This window comes from Lepidochelys olivacea, assembly GCF_965140295.1.
Source record: "Lepidochelys olivacea isolate rLepOli2 genome assembly, chromosome: 2".
NCBI classification, from domain to species: Eukaryota; Metazoa; Chordata; order Testudines; family Cheloniidae; genus Lepidochelys; species Lepidochelys olivacea.
In genome coordinates, this window is record NC_140412.1 from 267995080 (window position 1) to 268020977 (window position 25898).

The 25898-nt window shown below is 44.3% G+C and overlaps 1 protein-coding gene across 2 annotated transcripts in view; it reads right to left on the minus strand.

Annotated features, from left to right (window-relative positions):
- The window catches only part of MAP4 (microtubule associated protein 4), a 282495-nt gene that overhangs the window by 95970 nt on the left and 160627 nt on the right, over positions 1-25898 (minus strand). For both annotated transcript variants that reach the window (XM_084620175.1, XM_084620174.1), the window contains exons 5-8: positions 24219-24350; positions 11283-11393; positions 7971-8099; positions 7353-7445 (exon numbers count right to left, since the gene is read on the minus strand). In XM_084620175.1, the coding sequence (XP_084476301.1) occupies positions 7353-7445; positions 7971-8099; positions 11283-11393; positions 24219-24350 (465 nt within the window). The remainder of the gene's footprint in view (positions 1-7352; positions 7446-7970; positions 8100-11282; positions 11394-24218; positions 24351-25898) is intronic.

Sequence of the window (25898 nt, forward strand, 5' to 3'; positions counted from 1 at the left end):
AACAGGCACAAGAGGTAGATACATTGAGTGAGAAGGTGCAATTTTTACAGGGATCCTTTTCAGGAGTAAGTTATGTCCACCCAATGAATTATTTTAGCATTCTGGAAAAGGCACAGTAACCTTGAACACCTATTCCTTATATTAGTAATGCATTTACTGCACCTTCACAGGTACAGAAGTAAGTGTAGGAGGTAGATACAAACTGCTCTACAAGAAAGGTGATCACTGAACCTATTTTGTCTCACACAGACCCCTGCCCAGATCTGCCTTGCATATCTTATGTGAATGAACTAGGAGCACCCAAGATCTATTGGTTAATTAGATCTCCCTATGGACCCAATTATGGTTAAATACAGACACTCTAGTACTGCAAGACACCTATTAACTAGGCTGTTCTAATTCTTCAAGTCAAGAGAGGAATGTTCATGACAAACTATAGGGATATGTGTACCTGTCTTTCCATGTTATATTATGCTGTCAAAGGAAAGACTGGATATAGAATTGGAGGCAGTGATTACTAAGGCTTCATAATACAACTACAAGAAAACATTACATCTGCAACAGCCACTTAAAATATCAAGGTAGAAGTTACTATCATAAAATAAATTAATCAGAAAGCCTTCAAAAGAGATTTTCTGTTCATTAAGGGGTTCATTTTCCACTTCATATCTGACCCTTGACTATTGAGCCACCAGGGTGAGAACTGGGGGAGGTGCTGCTAACAGAAAGGAAAGTATTGGTAAGAAATGTTTTGTTTTACAGCCCAGCTTTTCCCACAATACTTGACATCTGGGAAGGAGTGAACAGTTGTAGGGAGGGTTATAGAAAAGATCAGAAAAAGAAAAATCTTATCCCCTCCCCCACCTATATTTGGTCAAAGGGCAAAATCGTTTCCGGGCCTCTGCCTGCAGTACCTTCCTGCTGAAGGATATCTGTGCAGAGGACAGGAAGTCCACCTTGTAGTGCATGACAAAGGTTCTAGCATTTGACCAGGTTGCTGTCCTACACATTTCTGCTGCAAATGCATTAGCTCTTTCTGCCCATGAGGTTGCCAGGGATCACATGGTATGTGCCCAGACCCCTTCTGGAACCAGAATCTCTGATGTCTCGTACACTTCCACAACGCACAGTTTAATCCACAGGATTTACAAACTTTGAGTCCTTAGAATTTCAGATGAAAGGATACATACAGGGCACCTGATCTGCTCATCTGACTGTACATCTGAGGTAAATTTTCAGAGGTTTTCTGAAATCTAAGGCGTGCCACGTCCTCCTTGGTGGGATGCTCTGGTCTTGGACAGAACAATGGTAGAACCACCTCTTTAGAAGCATGGAAAGAAAAGTTCACCTTCGAGATAACCAATTCCTGAGTTCCATGCACCACCCTGTCCTCGTGAAACAAGCAATAAGGCTTCTGCATAGGGTGCTGCCAGCTCTGACACTCACCTGGCGGACCTGATGGCTATCAGAAAACAAGTTTTGATGGAAAAATACAACACTGACATCAGTGGTTCGAAGGGATGGTTTGTGAAGGAGCTCGGTACAAGTGACAAGTCCCCCTGGGAAAATGAGGTCTAATCACCGGCTTGGCTAACCAGACTGCTTGGGAATGGTCATCCAGAGAATCCACAGATCCTGTGAATATCACGCTACTATGTGCGGACACCTGAAGCAAAATGGTGCAGGGTTGGAGACCTTTGTCAAAGCTTTCTTGGAGAAAATCCAGGATAGCTAGGGTTTGCTTCATGTTCCTGGCACCAGCCACAAAACTCAGTCCAGACTGAGGAGTTTGCTTTCAAATGCTGATACTCTTCTAGAGGAAAGAAGTGTTCGTTCTTTGGAGGACAGACCCAACGATAGTAGTGCTTTCCTCTCAATAGCCAGGATGTTAGATGCAGCCAGTTCAGGTCCAGATGAAGCAGACGATCTTGTGAGAGGATGTCTTATCTGTTTGGGAGCTGTAGGAGCGGTCCCAGTTTCAACTCTATCAGGTCTGAAAGTTAGTGTCTCCCTGGCCATAATGAATATTCAGAGGACAAGGCTATGATAATGGCACCGATATGAGAGGACGCATTTCTGGTGTGCAAGTTGGATTGCTGGAGGAAAATCCACAAGCCTTTTTTGTTCCGTGTGCATGCCACAGCCTTAAGTTGATTTTATGCGATATGGCCAAGTCTTCTGTAGAAGCTATTTCTTTTTTAGGTTTGCTGCAACGCATTTCCATGCTCTTTTCAGCTTCCACTCAACAATGGCAAATATTCAAAGCACATGTCAGTGGTATTACTGTTAAGCCTCTATCTGAGACACGCTGGGAAAGCACAGTAGAAAGTGTAAAAACGTTGAGACATCAATCTGAGGAAGTTTACAAAGCACTGGTTGCTATTTCGGAAGAAGACCAGAGATCCAAAAGCTAAAAGTGAAAAACAGTCATTGGCCTCTGAAATATCCAGCTTCAAGTTTCTAACATCTGTCATAATCTGGTATGACATTCTTGTTAAAATCTCAAGTGTAAACAAAATAGTGCATCTTGATTCAACACTTACCTTGCTAAACTACACACAAGACTTTTTAGTGAAATACAGAGAAACTGGATTCAAAGCAGCACAGGTTACAGCAAGAGAGTTTGCAGAGGCACGTGGTGTAGAACCAAAATTTCCATGTCCGAAAAATGACAAGAGTTTCGAGGAAAAAATGGCAACCAGAATATGAAGGAGCAAATTAGCCCACAGAAGATCCAGAAAAGAAATTTGAGGTTGAATTTTTTAATGTTGTGATGGATAAAGCAATATCTGCTGTTGATGAAAGGTTTAATACCTTACGAGCACACCATGAACAGTTTGGATTTTTGTATGACATAACTAAACTCAACGAAATAGGAAAACAAGAGCAGCTAATGACAAAGTGCAAGAACCTAGAGAGCCTCCTGAAGCACGGTGATAGTTTTGATTTAAATGGACTTGAACTGTACGAAGAATTGAGTACATTGTCATCAGTGTTGCCACATGCAAAGTCGGTGATGGACATTGTACAGTTTTATTATACCAGCAAACTTGTTGACATAAATCCTAATGTGTACATTGCCACTCATATTCTACTGACAATTCCTGTAACAGTAGCATCAGGAGACCGGAGTTTCTGAAAACTAAAGATCATTAAAAACTATCTCCGCTCTACAATGAGTCAGGAACGCTTGACTGGTCTTGCTATTCTTGCAACTGAACAAGACATCACTTCATCTTTGTCATACAATGACATTATTACTGATTTTGCAGCCAAAAAAGCCAGAAAGATTGCTTTTAATTAAAAACAAATCCTTGTTTCAATACCTCTTCATAGTAATTTTCAATAAAATGTTGACAAATTTAAAAAATTATATTATTTGCATCATTCTGTCAATAGATCAGAATGTTTTTAATATAGCGCTACATCTTTAGTGCAAGTATAGTCCATCAGCATTATAGTGTGCTTAATTTATTAAATTGTTTTTAATAAAGTGCATGTGGAAAGTTTTCCAATACTGTAAACTTATGTTTGTGTTGCTAAGAACAAGTCAGGCATAGGGGCATCAGTTTAATACTACTATATAGGGCCCCATAAATCCTAAGGACTGCCCTGCTGCCCCCATGTGTGACCGTGGTTGTATTGTTTGACTGAAGCAGGACGTGGTTCCCCTCTAGGCTGGTCTGGAACCTTTCCTAGAGTCAGCTTGACCACCCTTAGTTCTAGGAGGTTTATGCTGTGGGTCCTTTCCTCCAGGTGCCAGTTGCCTTGAACTGTTTGGGACTCCATGTGCGCTTCCCACCCATTCAGGCTGGCATCGATTGAGAGGATAAGGGGACCTGGAAGTCATTGCCCTTGTGAACTTTGCCCAGGGCTGACAACCATTTTAAGGAATTGATCACTTGTGCCAGAACCCTCTCTTGATCTTCTCTGCATTCTAGGGAAAAGTCCCATACCTTTAAGATGAAGCAAACTGATGTGTGATTGTGGTAGTGGAGTGATCCCTATGCTTGGAAATGATCTTAGCTTGTATAGGATCCAGGAACCAAAAGTCCCAATTACTGAGCTACTAAAGGCTGACGCTATCCTAAGTCCTGGACTAAAGGTATGGTTTTCCCCTCAGAAGGTGAGTTCTATCCTGAGGAGCCCATGTATAGAAAAACAGAGGTCACTCTCAAAAAAGATTTTGAGGTTTTATCAGTCTCCCTCAGGCTGTCCCTAGTGCTACTTGCTTTGTGAAGGGATCTCTCTCCTGGGTAGAATATCGCAGAGTTCTCAATCATAGAATCATAGAATATCTGGGTTGGAAGGGACCTCAGGAGGTCATCTAGTCCAACCCCCTGCTCAAAGCAGGACCAATCCCCAATTAAATCATCCCAGCCAGGACTTTGTCAAGCCCGACCTTAAAAACTTCTAAGGAAGGAGATTCTACCACCTCCCTAGGTAACGCATTCCAGCGTTTCACCACCCTCCTAGTAAAAAGTTTTTCCTAATATCCAACCTAAACCTCCCCCACTGCAACTTGAGACCATTACTCCTTGTCCTGTCCTCTTCCACCACTGAGAATAGTCTAGAACCATCCTCTCTGGAACCACCTCTCAGGTAGTTGAAAGCAGCTATCAAATCCCCCCTCATTCTTCTCTTCTGCAGACTAAACAATCCCAGTTCCCTCAGCCTCTCCTCATAAGTCATGTGTTCCAGACCCCTAATCATTTTTGTTGCCCTTCGCTGGACTCTCTCCAATTTATCCACATCCTTCTTGTAGTGTGGGGCCCAAAACTGGACACAGTACTCCAGGTGAGGCCTCACCAATGTCGAATAGAGGGGAACGATCACGTCCCTCGATCTGCTCGCTATGCCCTTACTTATACATCCCAAAATGCCATTGGCCTTCTTGGCAACAAGGGCACACTGCTGACTCATATCCAGCTTCTCGTCCACTGTCACCCCTAGGTCCTTTTCCGCAGAACTGCTGCCTAGCCATTCGGTCCCTAGTCTGCAGCGGTGCATTGGGTTCTTCCGTCCTAAGTGCAAGACCCTGCACTTATCCTTATTGAACCTCATCAGATTTCTTTTGGCCCAATCCTCCAATTTGTCTAGGTCCCTCTCTATCCTATCCCTGCCCTCCAGCGTATCTATCTACCACTCCTCCTAGTTTAGTATCATCCGCAAATTTGCTGAGAGTCCAATCCACACCATCCTCCAGATCATTTATGAAGATATTGAACAAAACCGGCCCCAGGACTGACCCCTGGGGCACTCCACTTGACACCGGCTGCCAACTAGACATGGAGCCATTGATCACTACCCGTTGAGCCCGACGATCTAGCCAACTTTCTACCCACCTTATAGTGCATTCATCCAGCCCATACTTCTTTAACTTGCTGACAACAATACTGTGGGAGACCATGTCAAAAGCTTTGCTGAAGTCAAGAAACAATACATCCATGGCTTTCCCTTCATCCACAGAACCAGTAATCTCATCATAGAAGGCGATTAGATTAGTCAGGCATGACCTTCCCTTGGTGAATCCATGCTGGCTGTTCCTGATCACTTTCCTCTCATGTAAGTGCTTCAGGATTGATTCCTTGAGGACCTGCTCCATGATTTTTCCGGGGACTGAGGTGAGGCTGACTGGCCTGTAGTTCCCAGGATCCTCCTTCTTCCCTTTTTTAAAGATGGGCACTACATTAACCTTTTTCCAGTCATCCGGGACTTTCCCGGTTCGCCACGAGTTTTCAAAGATAATGGCCAATGGCTCTGCAATCACAGCCGCCAATTCCTTTAGCACTCTCGGATGCAACTCGTCCGGCCCCATGGACTTGTGCACGTCCAGCTTTTCTAAATAGTCCCTAACCACCTCTATCTCCACAGAGGGCTGGCCATCTCTTCCCCATGCTGTGATGCCCAGCGCAGCAGTCTGGGAGCTGATATGATAGAGATCACCCTGACTCTGGCTCTAATTAAAGGAAGTTTCCCTGACAACAGCATTCACTGTTGAACCTTCTGCAGAGGCAATGAGATTCTCAGCCAAAGCCTTGGCCTCCAGCAGTGACCAGGTGCCAAGTATAGCTCCATCCCTGGAAGGAGGATGGCCACTTAAAGCAGGTCCTGTGCTCCACCAAATTCATGGAATCCCTGATCTTCAGAGAGAAGCTAGATCAAGTAGTGGCGGACGGTGCCCCAAAATCTAAACAGTCCTTCCCAATGCCATACCATACCTTTTGCAAGAGTACAGAATGGCCCTCAGGCAAAGGCATTCCTTTTGGCTTTCATCCTCACAGAAACACCAGTGAAGAGACAACTTGTTCTCCAGAGGAAAGCCCCAAGGAAACCCTGCCATTCCCAAAGCCTCATGATGACAGACTGCATAGGTCTCTACCTAGGGCTGAGTTACAGGCTCCACCCCATTCATTTTTCGTCTAGTCCCACATCTCAAACAACCCCATAAAGCATGGTTTAATCCAGAACAAGATTTCTCATTTCCTGGATGTGGGAGTAATAGAGAGCATTCCCTCAGAAGATGGAGTCGAACCCTTAAAACTCTATCATCTTTATCATTCAGAAATTTACAGGCAGAATGAGAGCCATTCTGTATCTCAAAAGGCTCAACAGGTAGATGAAGAAAACCAAGTTCCAGATGGAGACCCTAACCTCTATGGTGTATCCCTGTCCCAGAGAGATTTTATGACTTCAGTAGATCTGGCGGATGAATACACCTCCAACATCTCAATCAGACCGTGCAACCACAGGTTCCCAAGGTTTGCCTACAACAGGAAGCATTATCAGTATCTGATGCTCCCATTTGGCTTGTCCTCTGCCTTGTAGGTCTTTATAAAGATATTGGTGGTAATCACAGACAGACTAAGGTCACGCAGATCCACCTGTACTCCCTCCTGGACAACATCTTAATCAGAGCTCTATCTCTAGCAGTGGCATACAAAGCTATGTCTCTGACTTTGAGTATCCTGAAAGGCTTTATTATCAACATCAAGAAAAGCTCCTTGATTCTGTCCACCCAAATAACTCTCTTGGGAGTGAACATAGACCCCCAGATAGCAAGGATATATCCATCTTCAGAGAGATACCTAAAGTTCACAATTGATTTTATTTCTTTTCCCAATTCTGAGCACTTTGCCATAAGAAATGTAGCTCCAATGAAGATTTTTTTCTATTCCAAGGATGTTACAGAACCAACACAGCAGTGTTTTAGTCATGCTATAGTACCCACAATATAGCCCTTAGCCTCCATTTTTAAGAGGGAAGGAAAGACCATTATTTCTGGCATTCAAATCCTGCTGAAAGACTCCAGAAATAATTTTCTGGGGACAACCCAATACTTTAATTTTTACCTGGTGGCTCTCCAAAGGAAGATTCATCTAGTCCCTCCACAGCATGCTGAACTCCCAGCCAATGTTCTTCAGGCACTGTCACTCTTGCAGGTGCTAAGGGAAACAATTAGCACATATAGCCCTGTCAATGTCAACAGCACTGGTTCTGGACTTCAAAACAGATGCTCAACTACACATTGCAACCACATATTTACCCATGTTGTACAGGCTTTGCTGTTTTTGCAACTTCATTCTTAGAAAGAACTTATTAGTTCATCTTGGGAAACCTTACAGGACCTGAACATGTGGTCTCCTCTGATATTATTTTGGATGTAAGGGATTATATAAGAAAGGGATATTAACTAGTACTAATTTTAAGATCCACCAGCACAAGACACACACTCTCAATGAGACATTCTGCTCCCAAATACCTTAAGAAATCTCTCAGACTGAAAATTGAGTTGAAGCATTTTATGTTCTTTCCAATGGGATATTTTCTTAATCTTGACTCATTTTATGTAACTGGAAAAGCCAAATATGATCATCTTTTTAAGATTAATACACCTAACAGTTTCTGACCCGCAGATCCCTCTGGTCCCAGTTATAAAGTAGCATGGCAGCAGCAGAAGCGTGTTGCACCTGATATATTCAGCAGAGACTCTGTTGTTGAATCCAGGGTCATGAAGGCAGATGGATCTATAACTTCTGCAGGAGAATATGAGGATCCCAGAGAAGGCAGTTCAGGTACCATCATAGCTGCATGGGGTGCTGTAAGAAATAAAGTACATTTGTCACTGCTATCATCCTTTTAAATTCCAATTTGTTTCCAACACAAACTTATTTCATTAGGTCCATTAACTTACAGAGCAATGTACTTTATTTTCATCACAAAATAATGTATACATGAGTCTACATACTGTACATAAACCTACCTGTTAATTCACTCAGAGGCACTAGATCTGCTATACAGACCAAGAAAAAGTTAATCAAATGTTATTAGGCAGGGGAAGGGAAGTTGTGTGCCTTTCAGATACTACTCCCAAATAAGCTCCGACTCAAGGAATATTTCCAAAATACCTCTGAACAGCATACTAATCCACAGAGGTCTCCCTACCAACACTACAGAAAGAGGGATTCTAGGTGGACTCCTCCTGAAGGTCGAAACAGCAGACTGGACTTCTACATAGAGTGCTTCCGCCGACGTGCACGGGCTGAAATTGTGGAAAAGCAGCATCACTTGCCCCATAACCTCAGCCATGCGGAACGCAATGCCATCCACAGCCTCAGAAACAACTCTGACATCATAATCAAAAAGGCTGACAAAGGAGGTGCTGTTGTCGTCATGAATAGGTCGGAATATGAACAAGAGGCTGCTCGGCAGCTCTCCAACACGAGTTTCTACAAGCCATTACCCTCTGATCCCACTGAGAGTTACCAAAAGCAACTACAGCATTTGCTCAAGAAACTTCCTGAAAAAGCACAAGATCAAATCCGCATAGACACACCCCTGGAACCCCGACCTGGGATATTCTATCTACTACCCAAGATCCATAAACCTGGAAATCCTGGGCGCCCCATCATCTCAGGCATTGGCACCCTGACAGCAGGATTGTCTGGCTATGTAGACTCCCTCCTCAGGCCCTACGCTACCAGCACTCCCAGCTACCTTCGAGACACCACTGACTTCCTGAGGAAACTACAATCCATCGGTGATCTTCCTGATAACACCATCCTGGCCACTATGGATGTAGAAGCCCTCTACACCAACATTCCACACAAAGATGGACTACAAGCCGTCAAGAACACTATCCCCGATAATGTCACGGCTAACCTGGTGGCTGAACTTTGTGACTTTGTCCTTACCCATAACTACTTCACATTTGGGGACAATGTATACCTTCAGATCAGCGGCACTGCTATGGGTACCCGCATGGCCCCACAGTATACCAACATTTTTATGGCTGATTTAGAACAACGCTTCCTCAGCTCTCGTCCCCTAAAGCCCCTACTCTACTTGCGCTATATTGATGACATCTTCATCATCTGGACCCATGGAAAAGAAGCCCTTGAGGAATTCCACCATGATTTCAACAATTTCCATCCCACCACCAACCTCAGCCTGGTCCAGTCCACACAAGAGATCCACTTCCTGGACACTACAGTGCTAATAAACAATGGTCACATAAACACCACCCTATACCGGAAACCTACTGACCGCTATTCCTACCTGCATGCCTCCAGCTTTCACCCTGACCACACCACACGATCCATCGTCTACAGCCAAGCTCTGCGATACAACCGCATTTGCTCCAACCCCTCAGACAGAGACAAACACGTACAAGATCTCTGTCAAGCTTTCTTACAACTACAATACCCACCTGCAGAAGTAAAGAAACAGATTGATAGAGCCAGAAGAGTTCCCAGAAGTTACCTACTACAGGACAGGCCTAACAAAGAAAATAACAGAACGCCACTAGCCGTCACCTTCAGCCCCCAACTAAAACCCCTCCAACGCATTATTAAGGATCTACAACCTATCCTAAAGGATGACCCAACACTCTCACAAATCTTGGGAGACAGGCCAGTCCTTGCCTACAGACAGCCCCGCAACCTGAAGCAAATACTCACCAACAACCACATACCACACAACAGAACCACTAACCCAGGAACTTATCCTTGCAACAAAGCCCGTTGCCAACTGTGCCCACATATCTATTCAGGGGACACCATCACAGGGCCTAATAACATCAGCCACACTATCAGAGGCTCGTTCACCTGCACATCCACCAATGTGATATATGCCATCATGTGCCAGCAATGCCCCTCTGCCATGTACATTGGTCAAACTGGACAGTCTCTACGTAAAAGAATAAATGGACACAAATCAGATGTCAAGAATTGTAACATTCATAAACCAGTCGGAGAACACTTCAATCTCTCTGGTCACGCGATCACAGACATGAAGGTCGCTATCTTAAAACAAAAAAACTTCAAATCCAGACTCCAGCGAGAAACTGCTGAATTGGAATTCATTTGCAAATTGGATACTATTAATTTAGGCTTAAATAGAGACTTGGAGTGGCTAAGTCATTATGCAAGGTAGCCTGTTTCCTCTTGTTTTTTCCTACCCCCCCCCCCCCAGATGTTCTGGTTTAACTTGGATTTTAACTTGAAGAGTGGTCAGTTTGGATGAGCTATTACCAGCAGGAGAGTGAGTTTCTGTGTGTATGGGGGTGGGGGGATGTGAGAACCTGGATTTATGCAGGAAATAGCCCAGCTTGATTGTCATGCACATTGTGTAAAGAGTTGTCACTTTGGATGGGCTATCACCAGCAGGAGAGTGAATTTGTGTGGGGGGGTGGAGGGTGAGAAAACCTGGATTTGTGCTGGAAATCACTTTAGATAAGCTATTACCAGCAGGACAGTGGGGTGGGAATAGGTATTGTTTCATATTCTCTGTGTATATATAAAGCCTGCTGCAGTTTCCACGATATGCATCTGAGGAAGTGAGCTGTAGCTCACAAAAGCTTATGCTCTAATAAATTGGTTAGTCTCTAAGGTGCCACAAGTCCTCCTTTTCTTTCTTCTTATAGAAGCTCTCAAGCGACCATGGTCCAAATGTTGAAAACTGGAAAGTGAAAAAACCCACAAATGGGGACAAAACATTTGAAGACGAAGTTAAAGTTCGGACTTTAGTTTAATTCAGCTTTTTTTTTTTTTTAATTAAAATAAAATAGGACGAAAAGGGGATAAAAGACCAGGTTTGTTGAGAGAGCTCAAGCCCAAAACACTGTTTACAAAAGACGACTCAGGAGAAGAAAGGAGGTAAAATTTTACATTATTGCCAGTTTAACGGATTTCTGTAGACAGCCCACAATTCCATATATAGAAACTGAAAACTGAACCCCTGGTTAACAGCAGCCCGCGAACATATTCAATAGAGGATTATACCATGAACTTCTTCTGAAGCTTCAAAATGCTCTGTGAATGGTAGGCGAGTCTCCCCAGAAGGACGTAGCAGCATATCAGACAGGACATCCTCTCTGTGCATCCTGAAGGGCTCTGAGGAACATGAGAATAAATCAAACATGTTACCAGAAAAGGATGACAACATGAGAGTAAAATTATGTAAGAATGTTGAGGATGAGCAACACTACCAACATTGTCCTGCAAGAGGTTATACAAAGCTAGGAAATTTGGGTGTTCTCCCCCCCCCGACAAAAAAAGGACGACTTGTCCTCTTTCAAGCAAGATTTATACTCAACATGAAAATGTGGCTGTCCGTGTTATTTTGTAGCCAAGATGGGTTTAAGAGTAGAATAAATATTGTATGGTGCACCTGTATGTCCCTCTCTCAAAGACAAGCAGTATTTAAGTCTTGGGTGATTTGATGGACCGGTATATCTGATCTGAAGAAGAAATGAAAACTGATCCAGCTCAGATAACTCAAATGTCATTATGTCATGTCCCATACTGCACTTTGGGGAAAAGCATATAATGAGCCATACATACACTTCCCTCAGAGCAGCATGGAGGTGTAATTGGCTGTTGAGCCAGAGCAGGAATTTAGCAAAATAATGGGCCAGGCAGAGAAATCACCCATTTTTTATTATTCAGAGACATTACAAGATGATTGAGGAAGGGTATGGGTCTATTACAGGCCTGGGTGGGTGAGGTTCCGTGGCCTGCAACGTGCAGGAGGGAAGATTACATGATTATGATGGTCCCTTCTAACCTTAAAAGTCTGTGAGGAGAACAATCTTTGTTATATGTTCCAGATCAGACACACTGGTTACTCAGCCTCACGAAGGATTTTTAATGCAAGTCAGCAGCTTGCCCGACAGGCAAGAAGCTGAAATTTCATTTATCTGGAGTCACCTTTTGACTGGCCTCTGGACAAAAGATATATAGCCCAAGACAGAAAAAGTATTTATGCCACTCCTTGGTGGTATATACTCAGAGGTCAAGTCAGACACTCAACAAAAAAGGAAAGGAACTTCCATTTCAGCAATGCTGCCTGCTCTGTGTGTGTGTGTACACACACACACACACTCACACACGTGCTCTCAAATAATGAGTGCAACCACCTAAGCAGGACACTGCAAGAAGAGTTGCACTATATTTTTAGGCTTGATTATTTAACTGAAATGGCCAAGCCATTTAACAGAAATGAAATGAGCAAGAGTAGTAGAGGGTTGATCTCGCAGAGGGAAGAACAGAGCTATAAAAACCAAACATGGGCTGATTGCTATGCCCGAATATAACCAAAAAGAAAGAATGTGCAACTGGGTGAAAGTAAAGAAGCACACTGCATGTGTCGTCTCTCTCACATGTGACCCTGGGTTTTGAGGCCTCTAGATAGTTTGCAGGATCAAGGACTATCTTGTTAGCTTGCGCCAGGTATGCTTTACTTCACTGACTAGATAGATGCAGCTGAGCAACTAAAGGTCCTTTGCTCAGGACCCACAGCAGACAAGTGACATTTCTGACAGTATATCCCTCAACCCTTGGAATAGGCTAGTATGTGCACTATACATTGCTGAAAAGAAGGAATAATCACACTTTCCACGGTTGATCTGCATGCGTTCTGTATAGAGATCTCATATTATGCAGCACAATTAAAATGATGCCGTCTCAGGCCCAGTGGATTACACAGTTAGGTTGACGCACAGCAGCTTATGTCGACCTAGTTGTGCATGTATCTACATTTAAATTGGTCTCCCACCACTATAAGTGCCCCATTGCACCAACATAGTAACCCAACCTCCCTATGCTGAGTAGAGTCTCAGTTGACATACTTAGGTTGATGCAGAGCGTGTGTAGACAATGCGCTATATATGTCAATCCTAACTGTACTTCAGCAGCTATTCCACAATGCAAAAGAAAGGAGTACTTGTGGCACCTTAGAGACTAACCAATTTATTTGAGCATAAGCTTTCGTGAGCTACAGCTCACTTCAACTCACTGTAGCTCACGAAAGCTTATGCTCAAATAAATTGGTTAGTCTCTAAGGTGCCACAAGTACTCCTTTTCTTTTTGCGAATACAGACTAACACGGCTGCTACTCTGAAACCTGTTCCACAATGATCACTCTGGTCATCATTGTGAACTCCACTGCCCAGGCATCACCAAGACCAGAAGTCTTCCCTCCCTTACCTTTAGAGCCCGGCAAATTTTTGAAATAGTTTTTCCTGATTGCCCGGCTTGGTGAGCACACTTAGCAGCTCTCAGTTGTTGCGTGTAACTGGCCTACTGACCGTGCCAGCTACATGCTCCAGTCACACTCCTGTTTGGAATAGACGCTCCTGCTTAGAATGGGCCTGTGGAGAGAAGCAGCTGTGCAGGAACAGCTCCAAACCATCTGTAGAAATTTTGATATCCATGAGCAGATTCCTCGGGGGACGCATGAGAAGGGGTACAACAGGAATCAGCAGCAGTGCCACGTGAAAGCCACGGAAGGCATACCAGAAAGTCAGAGAGGCCAACAAGCAATCCAGTGCCAAGCTGCAAACCTGCCAAGTCACAAGCTCCTGCCGTGAACAGGGAGGAGGTGGCTGTGGATGAGGAATAGGAGTAGTATGGAGGACAGGCAAGCAGGGGATCCAGCCGCACAGGAAGTCAGGCCCTCGTTTTAATTCCACCAGAGTCCAGCCTGTCCTGCCAATCAAGCCCGATGCAAGGGAAGGAAACTCAGGTAAGTATGCAGATGAATTTTCAATTACAGGGATAGCAACCCAAAGCAGCAAGATACAACTTTTGTCTTTTCATTAATATACTCATGCTAGAATAGGTAGTGGTACAACCAAGAGAGGCAGAGTTGCTTTCTGCTTTCCATTCTCCTCTACTTAGGCAGGGTGGCCATTCAGAGCTGTTTGTTTAAATCCTCAGGGATATCCCTTGAATCCTCCTGAGAGATCTCAATGAAACTTTTATGGAGGTACTCTGCAATCCTCTGCTGAAGGTTTCTGAGGAGGGCTGCCTTATTTTTTCCTCTGAGGTAGAACACTGTCCCTCACCATTCAGCGATAACTTCAGCAGGCACCATTATAGGACACAGTCTAGCAGCATTTGGGCCCCAATGACTCTGGTATGTCAGCAGCAGCTGTAGTCTCTCCACTTCTGTTATCCTCAGGAGTGAAATATCAGCTAAAATCACCACTGTTTGTGGAAACCTATGACAATATTCCATGTCATTGCCCTAGTCTACTAGAATCATGCAGCTGAGCAATTCCCTCGTCATTTTCCCGGCCCCCCGACAGGCCACACTCATCATGGCTGGTGCCATGCACAAGCAATCCCAAGCAGACGTGAAAATGTAGTGCTTAAAACTTTAGGTGAGCAAGGGGAGTGAATTCAGCTTCCTAAATTTTGCTTTCTGTAGTGAATATACTGATAATGGTACCTCTGTGTATTTTATCTTCAACTGCTGCCATTGTGGCCTTCAGGGTCTCCCCCTCCATACCTGCAGAATGCCTGAGCCAGGTAAAGAGGAGAAAGACGAGGACTCAGTATGACATGTTCAATGAGATCCTGCAAGCCAGTGATGCACTGGATCGTGAGCACAGGGCCTGGAGGATGACATTGTGGACAGCCTCGAAGGAAAGAGTGGAAAGGAGAAAGGCTCAGGAGTCCCATCACGAAAAGGGGAGAGAGATGCACTAGGATATAATGGGGCTTCTCAGGCAGCAAACACAGATGCTCCAGACTCCGATGGAACTGTAGTTAGCCTCCCTCTGCAGCACACACAACTCAATATCGGGACCTCTCTCTACCCCCATCCCCCCAACATTCCACATGGCATCAGTGGTCACTGCACTACCCCCACCACTCCACCCCAGAGGACATTAAAGACAATCAGAGCTTCACATACACTGACCTATGAAAGCTACGGTTGGTATATATGTACCTGAAATAGACGTGAATATTCTTTCCCCTTCATAAGTTCTGTTCACTTAATTTATTAAACTTTATTACGTTTTTAATGTATTTGTTTAAAATTGCCCTTTGTTGCACTGATTTTATTACAGAATAAATCCTATTATTTGGAACATAAATTATCTTTATTAGATCACAACACATGCTGCCGAGTGCCGAGCTGTTCTGAAAGAAACCAATTACCTGTTACTGCACAGTCGCACACAATTCATAGGATCAGTCACAAAATTAATAGGTACATTGACATTGTTAGAGTCCTACATGTACAGCAACCACCACACAATTCCTACCACACCACAAAAGAGCAGGTCCAAGTAGAGCACACTACAACACCACACACTATTCTGGCTCACTGTTATCTGGCTGTTCAAATTCAGCAGACAGGTGCTGCACCTCTGCTCTCCATCCCAGCGGAAACCTTTCCCCCTTTGCTTCACATATATTATGCAGGACATAGCAGGCAGCTCTAACCATTGGGATACTTTTTTCATTTGAGATCCAATCTTGTGAGTAAACAATGCCACCAACCCTTCAAATGACCAAAAGCACATTCAACTCTCATTCTGTACCTGCTTCAGCCGTTAGTTGAATCATTCCTTGGTGCTGTCAGGTAGCCAGTATGACTTTCCAGACTAGTGGGGGGCTGTATCACCACCTACCCTGCAACTGTGGGTGCCTCACTATGCTTTGCTGCTGTAACTCCCACCTGAGCCATTCACAAACCGCCTGCCAGCATGCATGTCTGTGTATAGCTGCACCTTGCCAGCCACATATCAGTCATACTGTGGCTTCCACTAGCCTTGGTTACACTTTCAGGGTGACCCCACCATACTCCCACGCCTGGATTTTCCCCAAAAAACGTGTTCTGCACCATCCAGCCCTCTCCTGGACAGTCCAGATACATTAGGCCCGTTGCCCCTCTAAGGGGAGCAACATACAACAGTCTGCTACGTTAAATGAAGTTACCCAAACAATTAACACTGGATTGAACTTTAATTAAAAAATAAAACAAGTTTATTACCTGCAAGGAGACAGGTTTTAAGTGAGTACAAATATAATGCATTACAGTCAGAAATCATTACAAGAGAAATAAAGATGAAACGCTTACTAAACTTAAACTGGTTCAAGGTGCCCTTATCACATGTTTCCAGTAACACTGCAGACCAAACCCTCAGGCCAGGATCTGCTCCCCAAGTCCAACAGCTGTTTCTTTTGTCTTCTAGGTGAAAAAGGAGATGGACAGAGAGTGATAACTTTGGGTGTTTTTGCCCCTCACTTTTTAGTCCAGTCCCCACTTTGAGATGCATGTTTCCAAAGGTTAACCCCCAAAGCAAAGTTTATTCAAAACAGTAAAGGCGGCAACATGGTGTCTGACAGCGAAATAGGAAGCATGCTGTTTCTTCTCATCTCGGTTTGCTGAAATGCAGATTTTCCTGGTCTCCTGTCTTCCTGGTCCGACTGTCTGAGGACCCTGTTTATAACTTATATGTAAACTGAGGTAAACACACACTTCTTTGTTTCAGAACTGCTTGACTGATTATGTCTAATCAGGGCTATGTGGGTTTGAACATGTGCCACCATCATTTAGGGGGAATTCATAACTTTACATATAATGTTGCTACACACACTTCACCATGATATTATTGACCAGCAAGTTATTAGTTTTCAAATCATACCTCACAAGGCATATTTTGCACAAAGAGTATTATAATAGTGTGTAGGGTGTGCATACACGGGTGCTCTCAGTCACAGGTGGTGTATGGCTTCATGAGCAAGGGGTAGGCTGGAGTCCCCCAGGATCTCTATTGGCATTTCAATATTCCCAACGGTAATCCGCCAATTGGGAAAGAAAGTCCCTACTTGTAGCTTTCTGAACAGTCCTGTTTTCTTAGAGATGTCAGTGTCATGCACTTTCTCTGACCAACCCACACTGATATCGGTAAATCATCCTCAGTGATCCATCAATGCTTGCATAATCATAGAAAAGTAGCCCTTTCTGTTGACATACTCTGTGGAAGGTGGTCAGGTGCCAAAACAGGGATGTGTGTGCCATTTATCGCTCTACCACAGTTTTGGAGTCCTACTGTTGCAAATCCATCCATTATGTCCCGCATTTTGCCCAGAGTCACAGTCCTGGGTAGCAGGAAACGGTTAACGGCCCTGCACACTTGCATGACAACGACCCCTGCGGTGGATTTCCTGACTCCAAATTGATTCCCAACTGACTGGTAGCAAACTTGGGTACCAGGTTTCCACAGTGCAATCACCACTCAATTCTCCACTGTCAGTGCAGCTCTCATTTTGGTATCTCTGCGCCGCACGGCTGTGGCAAGCTCAGCACACAGATGCAGGAACGTGAGCTCTGGCATCCAAAAGTTCTGCAGCCACTGGTCATCATCCCAAACCTTCATTACGATGAGATCCCACCAGTCAGTGCTTGTTTCTTGGGCTCAGAAGTGGCATTCCATCATCTGCAGTTGCACCATGAATGCCACCAACAACCTTGAATTGGTTCTCGTTGTGTCCCACAGCCATCTGTCTTCCAAGAAATTTTCATGTTCCCCACTCATATGGTTTTTGTGGCTCTGCAAATATTCCAAGATCAAGTGACCTGTGCTTGAAACGCTCATGAAAATAGTGCAGAGCTGTGCAGACTCCATGCTCCCATCAGAGATGGCAGACAGAGGGCTGTGCAGGTTGGTGGGATTTTGAAAAAAGGACATGAAAATTGTGGGATACATTATGGATTGAGACAGTTGCAAATTGGGATGTTGACCCCAAGCTCCCAATAACCCCTGAGCAACCTGTTTTGGCCCCATCATGCATTTCCAAAACTTCCCAAAAGGCAATGCGCCTGACAGTGGCAAGTTGCACAGTGGGATACCTACCCATAGCGCACGGCACTCTGGATCTATACAAGCACGCCTGGTATACCCTGCCATGGTGCGTACGATCAACACAAGGAGCCAAGCATGCACACACACAAATGACATACTAACTGTGGCAGCTGTAAGCTGACGTAACTTGAGTTTGCCATAAGCTTCAGTGTACACATGGCCTCAGTCTACTATTCATGACAAGCCTATTCTTTGAGACGGACGATGGGGAAGCTTTTAAAAACATTTCTATGCTCAGTGTGCTCAGAAGTTTCATGATTGGCTGAGCTTCATATATTGTCCAGCTGTCTTCATCAGGGTGGTTGAGATGCAGAAACAATATCTTCCACCTAATCTTAGCTAAATTTCAACACAGCTGGGATTCACCATCACAAATACCACAACTAGAATTTCGCACAGAACTTCTGCCCTGGCTGCCAGGACAGCTATCAAAATATCTTCTTTAATTTCTCTATTAATGAGGAACACCTCCTTCAGCATGGGACAGCCAAAAATTTCCATAGCAGAGCTCTGAATACTAGTCACAAAGTGCCCCTTGGCTGGGGGTTCACTATGCAGCCCAAGACATTTATGACTTGGACTTCCAACACTTCTACTGCTTCCTGAATTCAATCATGCTCAGCTGTCAGACTCAATAGCTCTTTGGAAACTGAACAATCCTTGTGTAACTTGCATGGACACCCATAAAGAGACATCCTTCAATCTGACTGAACAAGTTTCCTTTTTGGCAAAAGGACTATGCATACAAGACTTACAGAAAACACAGCTTCTGTAGCTCTAAACACCAGGAAAAGGATATGCGCCCAGTATTAGAATAGCATGAGACCTGGGAAAAAGGTCAATTAGGTGAAAAGAGGAAAAACCGGACTTTTGCCCCAACAGTCTAGAACTAGTGACTTGCTCAGTAATTGGATTACTCATAGTTATAAGATATCCATATTGTACCTTCACACAGGGATGAAAAGAAACACAACACCTGTACAAGAATTTTAACTGCAAGAATATTTATTCCAGAAACGCATCTTTTTCCACTGGTTTCCTGTTATATATAAAATGGGATACTTGATCTAGTTATGATCATAGCCAGTGATAAACAAGTTTATTGGATGCAATTTGTACACCTCTACATATTAATTATTCATTGTCAGTCTTGTAGACAAGTATTAAAGTGCAGTTCTGGGTTTAACTATTTGGTGACATTGCATTTATCAGAATTTCAAGTCCTTGTTTGGACTTGATGGAGCATCTCATCATGCATCTATATATACAAAAGAAATATAATCCAGTACATTTTGGTGTGCTGAGGGAGAGAGCATAACTCAATATTGTAGTTATTGGTGCTGTATAAACAATAGATGAGGTTTAGATAATAGTAAATTTAGAAAGGGAGGCAGGCAAGCAGTGAGGTTGGTTGGAAGGCATGAGATGCGCTGTCCTAAGGTTGGGGGTTCCACGACCACCACTCCCAAGAGAAGGAGGCAGGTGGTGGTGGTCAGGGACTCTCTCCTCAGGGGGACTGAGTCATCTATCTGCCACCCTGACCAGGAAAACAGAGAAGTCTGCTACTTGCCAGGAGCTAAGATTCGCAATGTGACGGCGAGACTGCAGAGACTCATCAAGCTCTCGGATCGCTACCCCTTCCTGCTTCTCCACGTGGGCACCAATGATACTGCCAAGAATGACCTTGAGCAGATCACTGCGGACTACGTGGCTCTGGGAAGAAGGACAAAGGAGTTTGAGGCGCAAGTGGTGTTCTCGTCCATCCTCCCCGTGGAAGGAAAAGGCCGGGGTAGGGACCATCGAATCGTGGAAGTCAACGAATGGCTACGCAGGTGGTGTCGGAGAGAAGGCTTTGGATTCTTTGACCATGGGATGGTGTTCCATGAAGGAGGAGTGCTGGGCAGAGACGGGCTCCACCTAACGAAGAGAGGGAAGAGCATCTTTGCGAGCAGCCTGGCTAACCTAGTGAGGAGGGCTTTAAACTAGGTTCACCGGGGGAAGGAGACCAAAGCCCTGAGGTAAGTGGGCAAGCAGGATACTGGGAGGAAGCACAGGCAGGAGCGTCTGTGAGGGGAGGGCTCATACTGAGAATGAGGGGCGATCAGCAGGTTCTCTCAAGTGCCTACATACAAATGCAAGAAGCCTGGGAAACAAGCAGGGAGAACTGGAGGTCCTGGTGAAGGCAAGGAATTATGACGTGATTGGAATAACAGAGACTTGGTGGGATAACTCACATGACTGGAGTACTGTCATGGATGGTTATAAACTGTTCAGGAAGGACAGGCAGGGCAGAAAAGGTAGGGGAGTAGCACTGAATGTAAGGGAGCAGCATGACTGCTCAGAGCTCCGGTATGAAACTGCAGAAAAACCTGAGTGTCTCTGGATTAAGTTTAGAAGTGTGAGCAACAAGAGTGATGTAGTGGTGGGAGTCTGCTATAGACCACCGGACCAGGGGGATGAGGTGGATAAGCCTTTCTTCCGGCAACTTGCAGAAGCTACTAGATCGCACGCCCTGGTTCTCATGGGCGACTTCAATCACCCTGATACCTGCTGGGAGAGCACTACAGCGGTGCACAGACAATCCAGGAAGTTTTTGGAAAATGTAGGGGACAATTTCCTGGTGCAAGTGCTGGAGGAGCCAACTAGGGGGAGAGCTTTTCTTGACCTGCTGTTCACAAACTGGGAAGAATTAGTAGGGGAAGCAAAAGTGGATGGGAATCTGGGAGGCAGTGACCATGAGTTGGTCGAGTTCAGGATCCTGACACAGTGAAGAAAGGTAAGCAGCAAAATACGGACCCTGGACTTCAGGAAAGCACACTTCGACTCCCTCAGGGAACTGATGGGTAGGATCCCCTGGGGGAATAACATGAGGGGGAAAGGAGTCCAGGAGAGCTGGCTGTATTTTAAAGAATCCCTATTGAGGTTACAGGGACAAACCATCCCGATGTGTCGAAAGAATAGTAAATATGGCAGGAGACCAGCTTGGCTTAACAGTGAAATCCTTGTGGATCTTAAACATAAAAAAGAAGCTTACAAGATGTGGAAGATTGGACAAATGACAGGGAAGAGTATAAAAATATTGCTCGGGCATGTAGGAATGAAATCAGGAGGGCCAAATCACACCTGGAGCTGCAGCTAGCAAGAGATGTTAAGAGTAACAAGAAGGGTTTCTTCAGGTATGTTGGCAACAAGAAGAAAGCCAAGGAAAGTGTGGGCCCCTTACTGAATGAGGGAGGCAACCTAGTGACAGAGGATGTACTCAATGCTTTTTTTGCCTCTGTCTTCACGAACAAGGTCAGCTCCCAGACTGCTGCGCTGGGCAACACAGCATAGGGAGTAGGTGGCCAGCCCTCTGTGGAGAAAGAAGTGGTTAGGGACTATTTAGAAAAGCTGGATGTGCACAAGTCCATGGGGCCGGATGCGTTGCATCCGAGAGTGCTAAAGGAGTTGGGGCTGTGATTGCAGAGCCATTGGCCATTATCTTTGAAAACTCATGGCGATCGGGGGAAGTCCCGGACGACTGGAAAAAGGCTAATGTAGTGCCCATCTTTAAAAAAGGGAAGAAGGAGGATCCTGGGAAATACAGGCCAGTCAGCCTCACCTCAGTTCTTGGAAAAATCATGGAGCAGGTCCTCAAGGAATCAATCCTGAAGCACTTACACGGGAGGAAAGTGATCAGGAACAGTCAGCATGGATTCACCAAGGGAAGGTCATGCCTGACTAATCTAATCGCCTTCTATGATGAGAATACTGGTTCTGTGGATGAAGGGAAAGCCATGGATGTATTGTTTCTTGACTTTAGCAAAACTTTTGACATGGTCTCCCACAGTATTCTTGTCAGCAAGTTAAAGAAGTATGGGCTGGATGAATGCACTATAAGGTGGGTAGAAAGTTGGCTAAATTGTCAGGCTCAAAGGGTAGTGATCAATGGCTCCATGTCTAGATGGCAACTGGTATCAAGTGGAGTGCCTCAAGGGTTGGTCCTGGGGCTGGTTTTGTTCAATATCTTTATAAATGATCTGGAGGATGGTGTGGATTGGACTCTCAGCAAGTTTGCAGAAGACACTAAACTGGGAGGAGAGCTAGATATGCTGGAGGGTAGGGATAGGATACAGAGGGACCTAGACAAATTAGAGGATTGGGCCAAAAGAAATCTGATGAGGTTCAACAAGGATAAGTGCAGGGTCCTGCACTTAGGACGGAAGAATCCCATGCACCGCTACAGACTAGGGACCGAATGGCTAGGCAGCAGTTCTGCGGAAAAGGACCTAGGGGCGACAGTGGACGAGAAGCTGAATAGGAGTCAACAGTGTGCTGTTGTTGCCAAGAAGGGCAATGGCATTTTGGGATGTATAAGTAGGGGCACAGCCAGCAGATCGAGGGACGTGATAGTTCCCCTCTATTCGATATCTGGAGTACTGTGTCCAGTTTTGGGCCCCACACTACAAGAAGGATGTGGAAATATTGGAAAATGTCCAGCGAAGGGCAACAAAAATGATGAGGGGTCTGGAACACATGACTTATGAGGAGAGGCTGAGGGAACTGGGATTGTTTAGTCTGCAGAAGAGAAGAATGAGGGGGGATTTGATAGCTGCTTTCAACTACCTGAGAGGTGGTTCCAAAGAGGATGGTTCTAGACTATTGTCAGTGGTAGAAGAGGACAGGACAAGGAGTAATGGTCTCAAGTTGCAGTGGGGGACGTTTAGACTGGATATTAGGAAAAACTTTTTCACTAGGAGGGTGGTGAAACACTGGAATGCGTTACCTAGGGAGGTGGTGGAATCTCCTTCCTTAGAAGTTTTTAAGGTCAGGCTTGACAAAGCCCTGGCTGGGATGATTTAATTGGGGATTGATCCTGCTTTAAGCAGGGGGTTGGACTAGATGACCTCCTGAGGTCCCTTCCAACCCTGATATTCTATGATTCTATGAGGAAGGAAAGACAGACAAGCTTTATGAACTTCAACAAGTGAAGAAAATTATAAAAGGTAGAAATTGGATCCCAAGAACAAGCCTTCGGTTTTATGGTCCATTTTTGTCCCAACTGCTAGGAAAGTAACAAATAAGATATTGCCCTTCCAAGAGTTCCCAGTTAAACATTTACCAAAAATATGGAACAGCAATAGCATCTGTTGGCACCCCTTGATGAGTAGCATACAGTAAATGTCACTTCAGCTTCGTTCATGAAATGCTCTCTAGTCTCCATGAGCAGAGGCAGAACACAGTGCATCCAATTCTAATCTGTTTACCTGTTGTTTAAATAGTAAAAATCCCCTCTGAACTAAATTCTGGCAATGGGATCCAATGCTGGAAGAAATTTGACAGTTTTGAACAAAAGATTTAGATGCTTTTCTTTTTTAAAAAACATATAGACAGTGTCTACAATAAGGACAGATATGTTTTGACGACAAACATCACTGTTAATATGGGGTGAATATAATGCAGACACTAGCTAATTAGTTGGAAAAGATACCATGAGACTATTAGTTAAAAAAAAGATACCAAGACTGTCATCATTATGAATACAGACATGAGTTTTGAGCACTTTGTTTGAGGAAAGGAGTAGGTTTATGTCAGTCCGAGATCGCTGGCAGATGTGAGCTATATGCCCCAATCTCTGTCACTGCACTTCAAAAATATATATATATGGAGGTGAGTTGAAGTACAGCTCATTTTCACAGATCATGGGTAGCATCTGACAGGGACACTACAATCTTAACAAAAGACCAAAAATGACTCCATTTAAATTGGCTCACACAGCAGCATCCCATTTCCACAGAGCTTATTAGGGCACAAGGATACAATTACCAGATGACCTATTCTGCTGTTTCATTTTTTGAGATTATGTCCTGTGCCAGATTAAAACACCAGTTTGACAGTCTATATAACTCACTGGGGTATTAAGGTCTTTGGAATTATGGGCCATGCATTTAGGAAAAAATGGGAGTGCAGGATAGAAAAAACAACCTTAAGTGAGACGGTGAGATTCCAGGATTTTGTTGGCTATGGTGCAGCCCTAAGATTATTTTAACAACAGCGTAGGTTAATACAGCCATACCTGTCTCCTCCATGGGTCTGAATATCGACTGTGATTCAAAGCAAAGGTCTCTATCATCCATCGCCCAGGTCTCGCTGTGATCCAGAAACTCTTTGTAGGACATTTTTTCACCCGTGATCTCTCTTGGGGATACTGAAATGTGAAGAAAAAGCAGCGACACTTACCAGTAAGTCACTAGGCTGAATTACTTCAGTGTATATGGTTTATGTTATGCTGAGTGGCAGAACTTTTGCTAAGACTGACAGCACACATGATTTTCCAGTGAAATCAGACCCATCAGTGTGCCCAGTTCTACAATTTTAATGAGGTTTTTAAAGAGGAATGGAAGAAGGAATGGGATTTGAAGAAGCTTGATAAAATCAAGAATGGAATATGTATAAACCACAAAGTGTTCAGATGCCTTTAAATGCTGAGAAATTACTGCCAGCAGCACACCCTACCCTTTAGGGTGTACTTTCACCAGAAAATTACATCCAGTCAGAAAATAACTTAGAGGAGCCAGGTTAACAAAGACATCCCTTATTTGTGATTCTTTTTTTCCTGGGAAAGAGTAGTTCATAGGAGCCTGGCAATGTTGCTGACCTCCCAGGCACAGCTGCACACTCCTAAATATTTATCTAGCAAAACATAAAAGAAAGCGTTTGAGTGTCGTTTTCATGGTCACTTGTCCCTCCTGAGGGTGTGTGCGCATCTCCGGTTACTACTGCTGTATAAACTGAACTGAAATGTTTAATCACTTCAGAAAGAAAAACAAAAGCAGCAGAGACCCATCAGTAAGAGCTGGGACAGAGGAAAGCACTGGGGCCTGAATGAACTCAAATTCTGAGTCAAATAGAGCCTACTGGGCTCCTGCAAGGTTTAACTTACACCAAAAGTTACAATTTCCATAGGCCCAAAGTCAGAATCCCAGTGTTGCCATCATGTGATTTTACTGCAAGTCTTTCAATATTTGGTTGTTTTGTGAAAGTCCAACCACCTGCAGTTATTTGAATGATCTGGTCCAGTCTGGCAATTCCATGTTCCTATGAGATCTCAGAAAACTCAAGTGTTTCACAATTGTCCATAAAGACTCCCTCTATTCTGCTCCAACCCACAATTTACCTGAAACCTTATAAACAGTCTGGGGTTTGCCAGGCATGTATGGGAATCAACAGAGAATGTGTAGGATGAGGGACAAAGCAGTGCATGGGAGGAAGCGTCATTGAGCAGGAAGGGAGTTCTGACTGATAGGGCTTAACAAGCCAGATTGGCAGTCTTGAAGAGCTCAGCGGAAGACAGAAGAGATTCAAGGGGAACAGCATAAGGCTTTATTAAAGGCTCACAGTTACCTAAAGATGCCTATTGGCATATCTGTGCCAGTTAATTACATGCAGTTAATAATACAAGTATATTGCCAAATCCTAGATGTACCTTTGAGGGGCAGAAAATGGGAATTTAAAATGTATACGCCTATTAAAGTGTTTTGATAACAATGCACAATACATATACAAGTGCATACACCACCTCTGTATGTTAATACACATGCAACAAGACAAAAAAAATGTGTTTAGAAAATGTGTCCAATTTCTGGCTATCATTGATGGAGGACTCCTAGCTATCACAATGGGATCCTACAGATGATACTAGCATCCTAAACCAGTTCCTGGTTTGGCAAGAGTATGCTGGGTTTTCTGTCGGTGC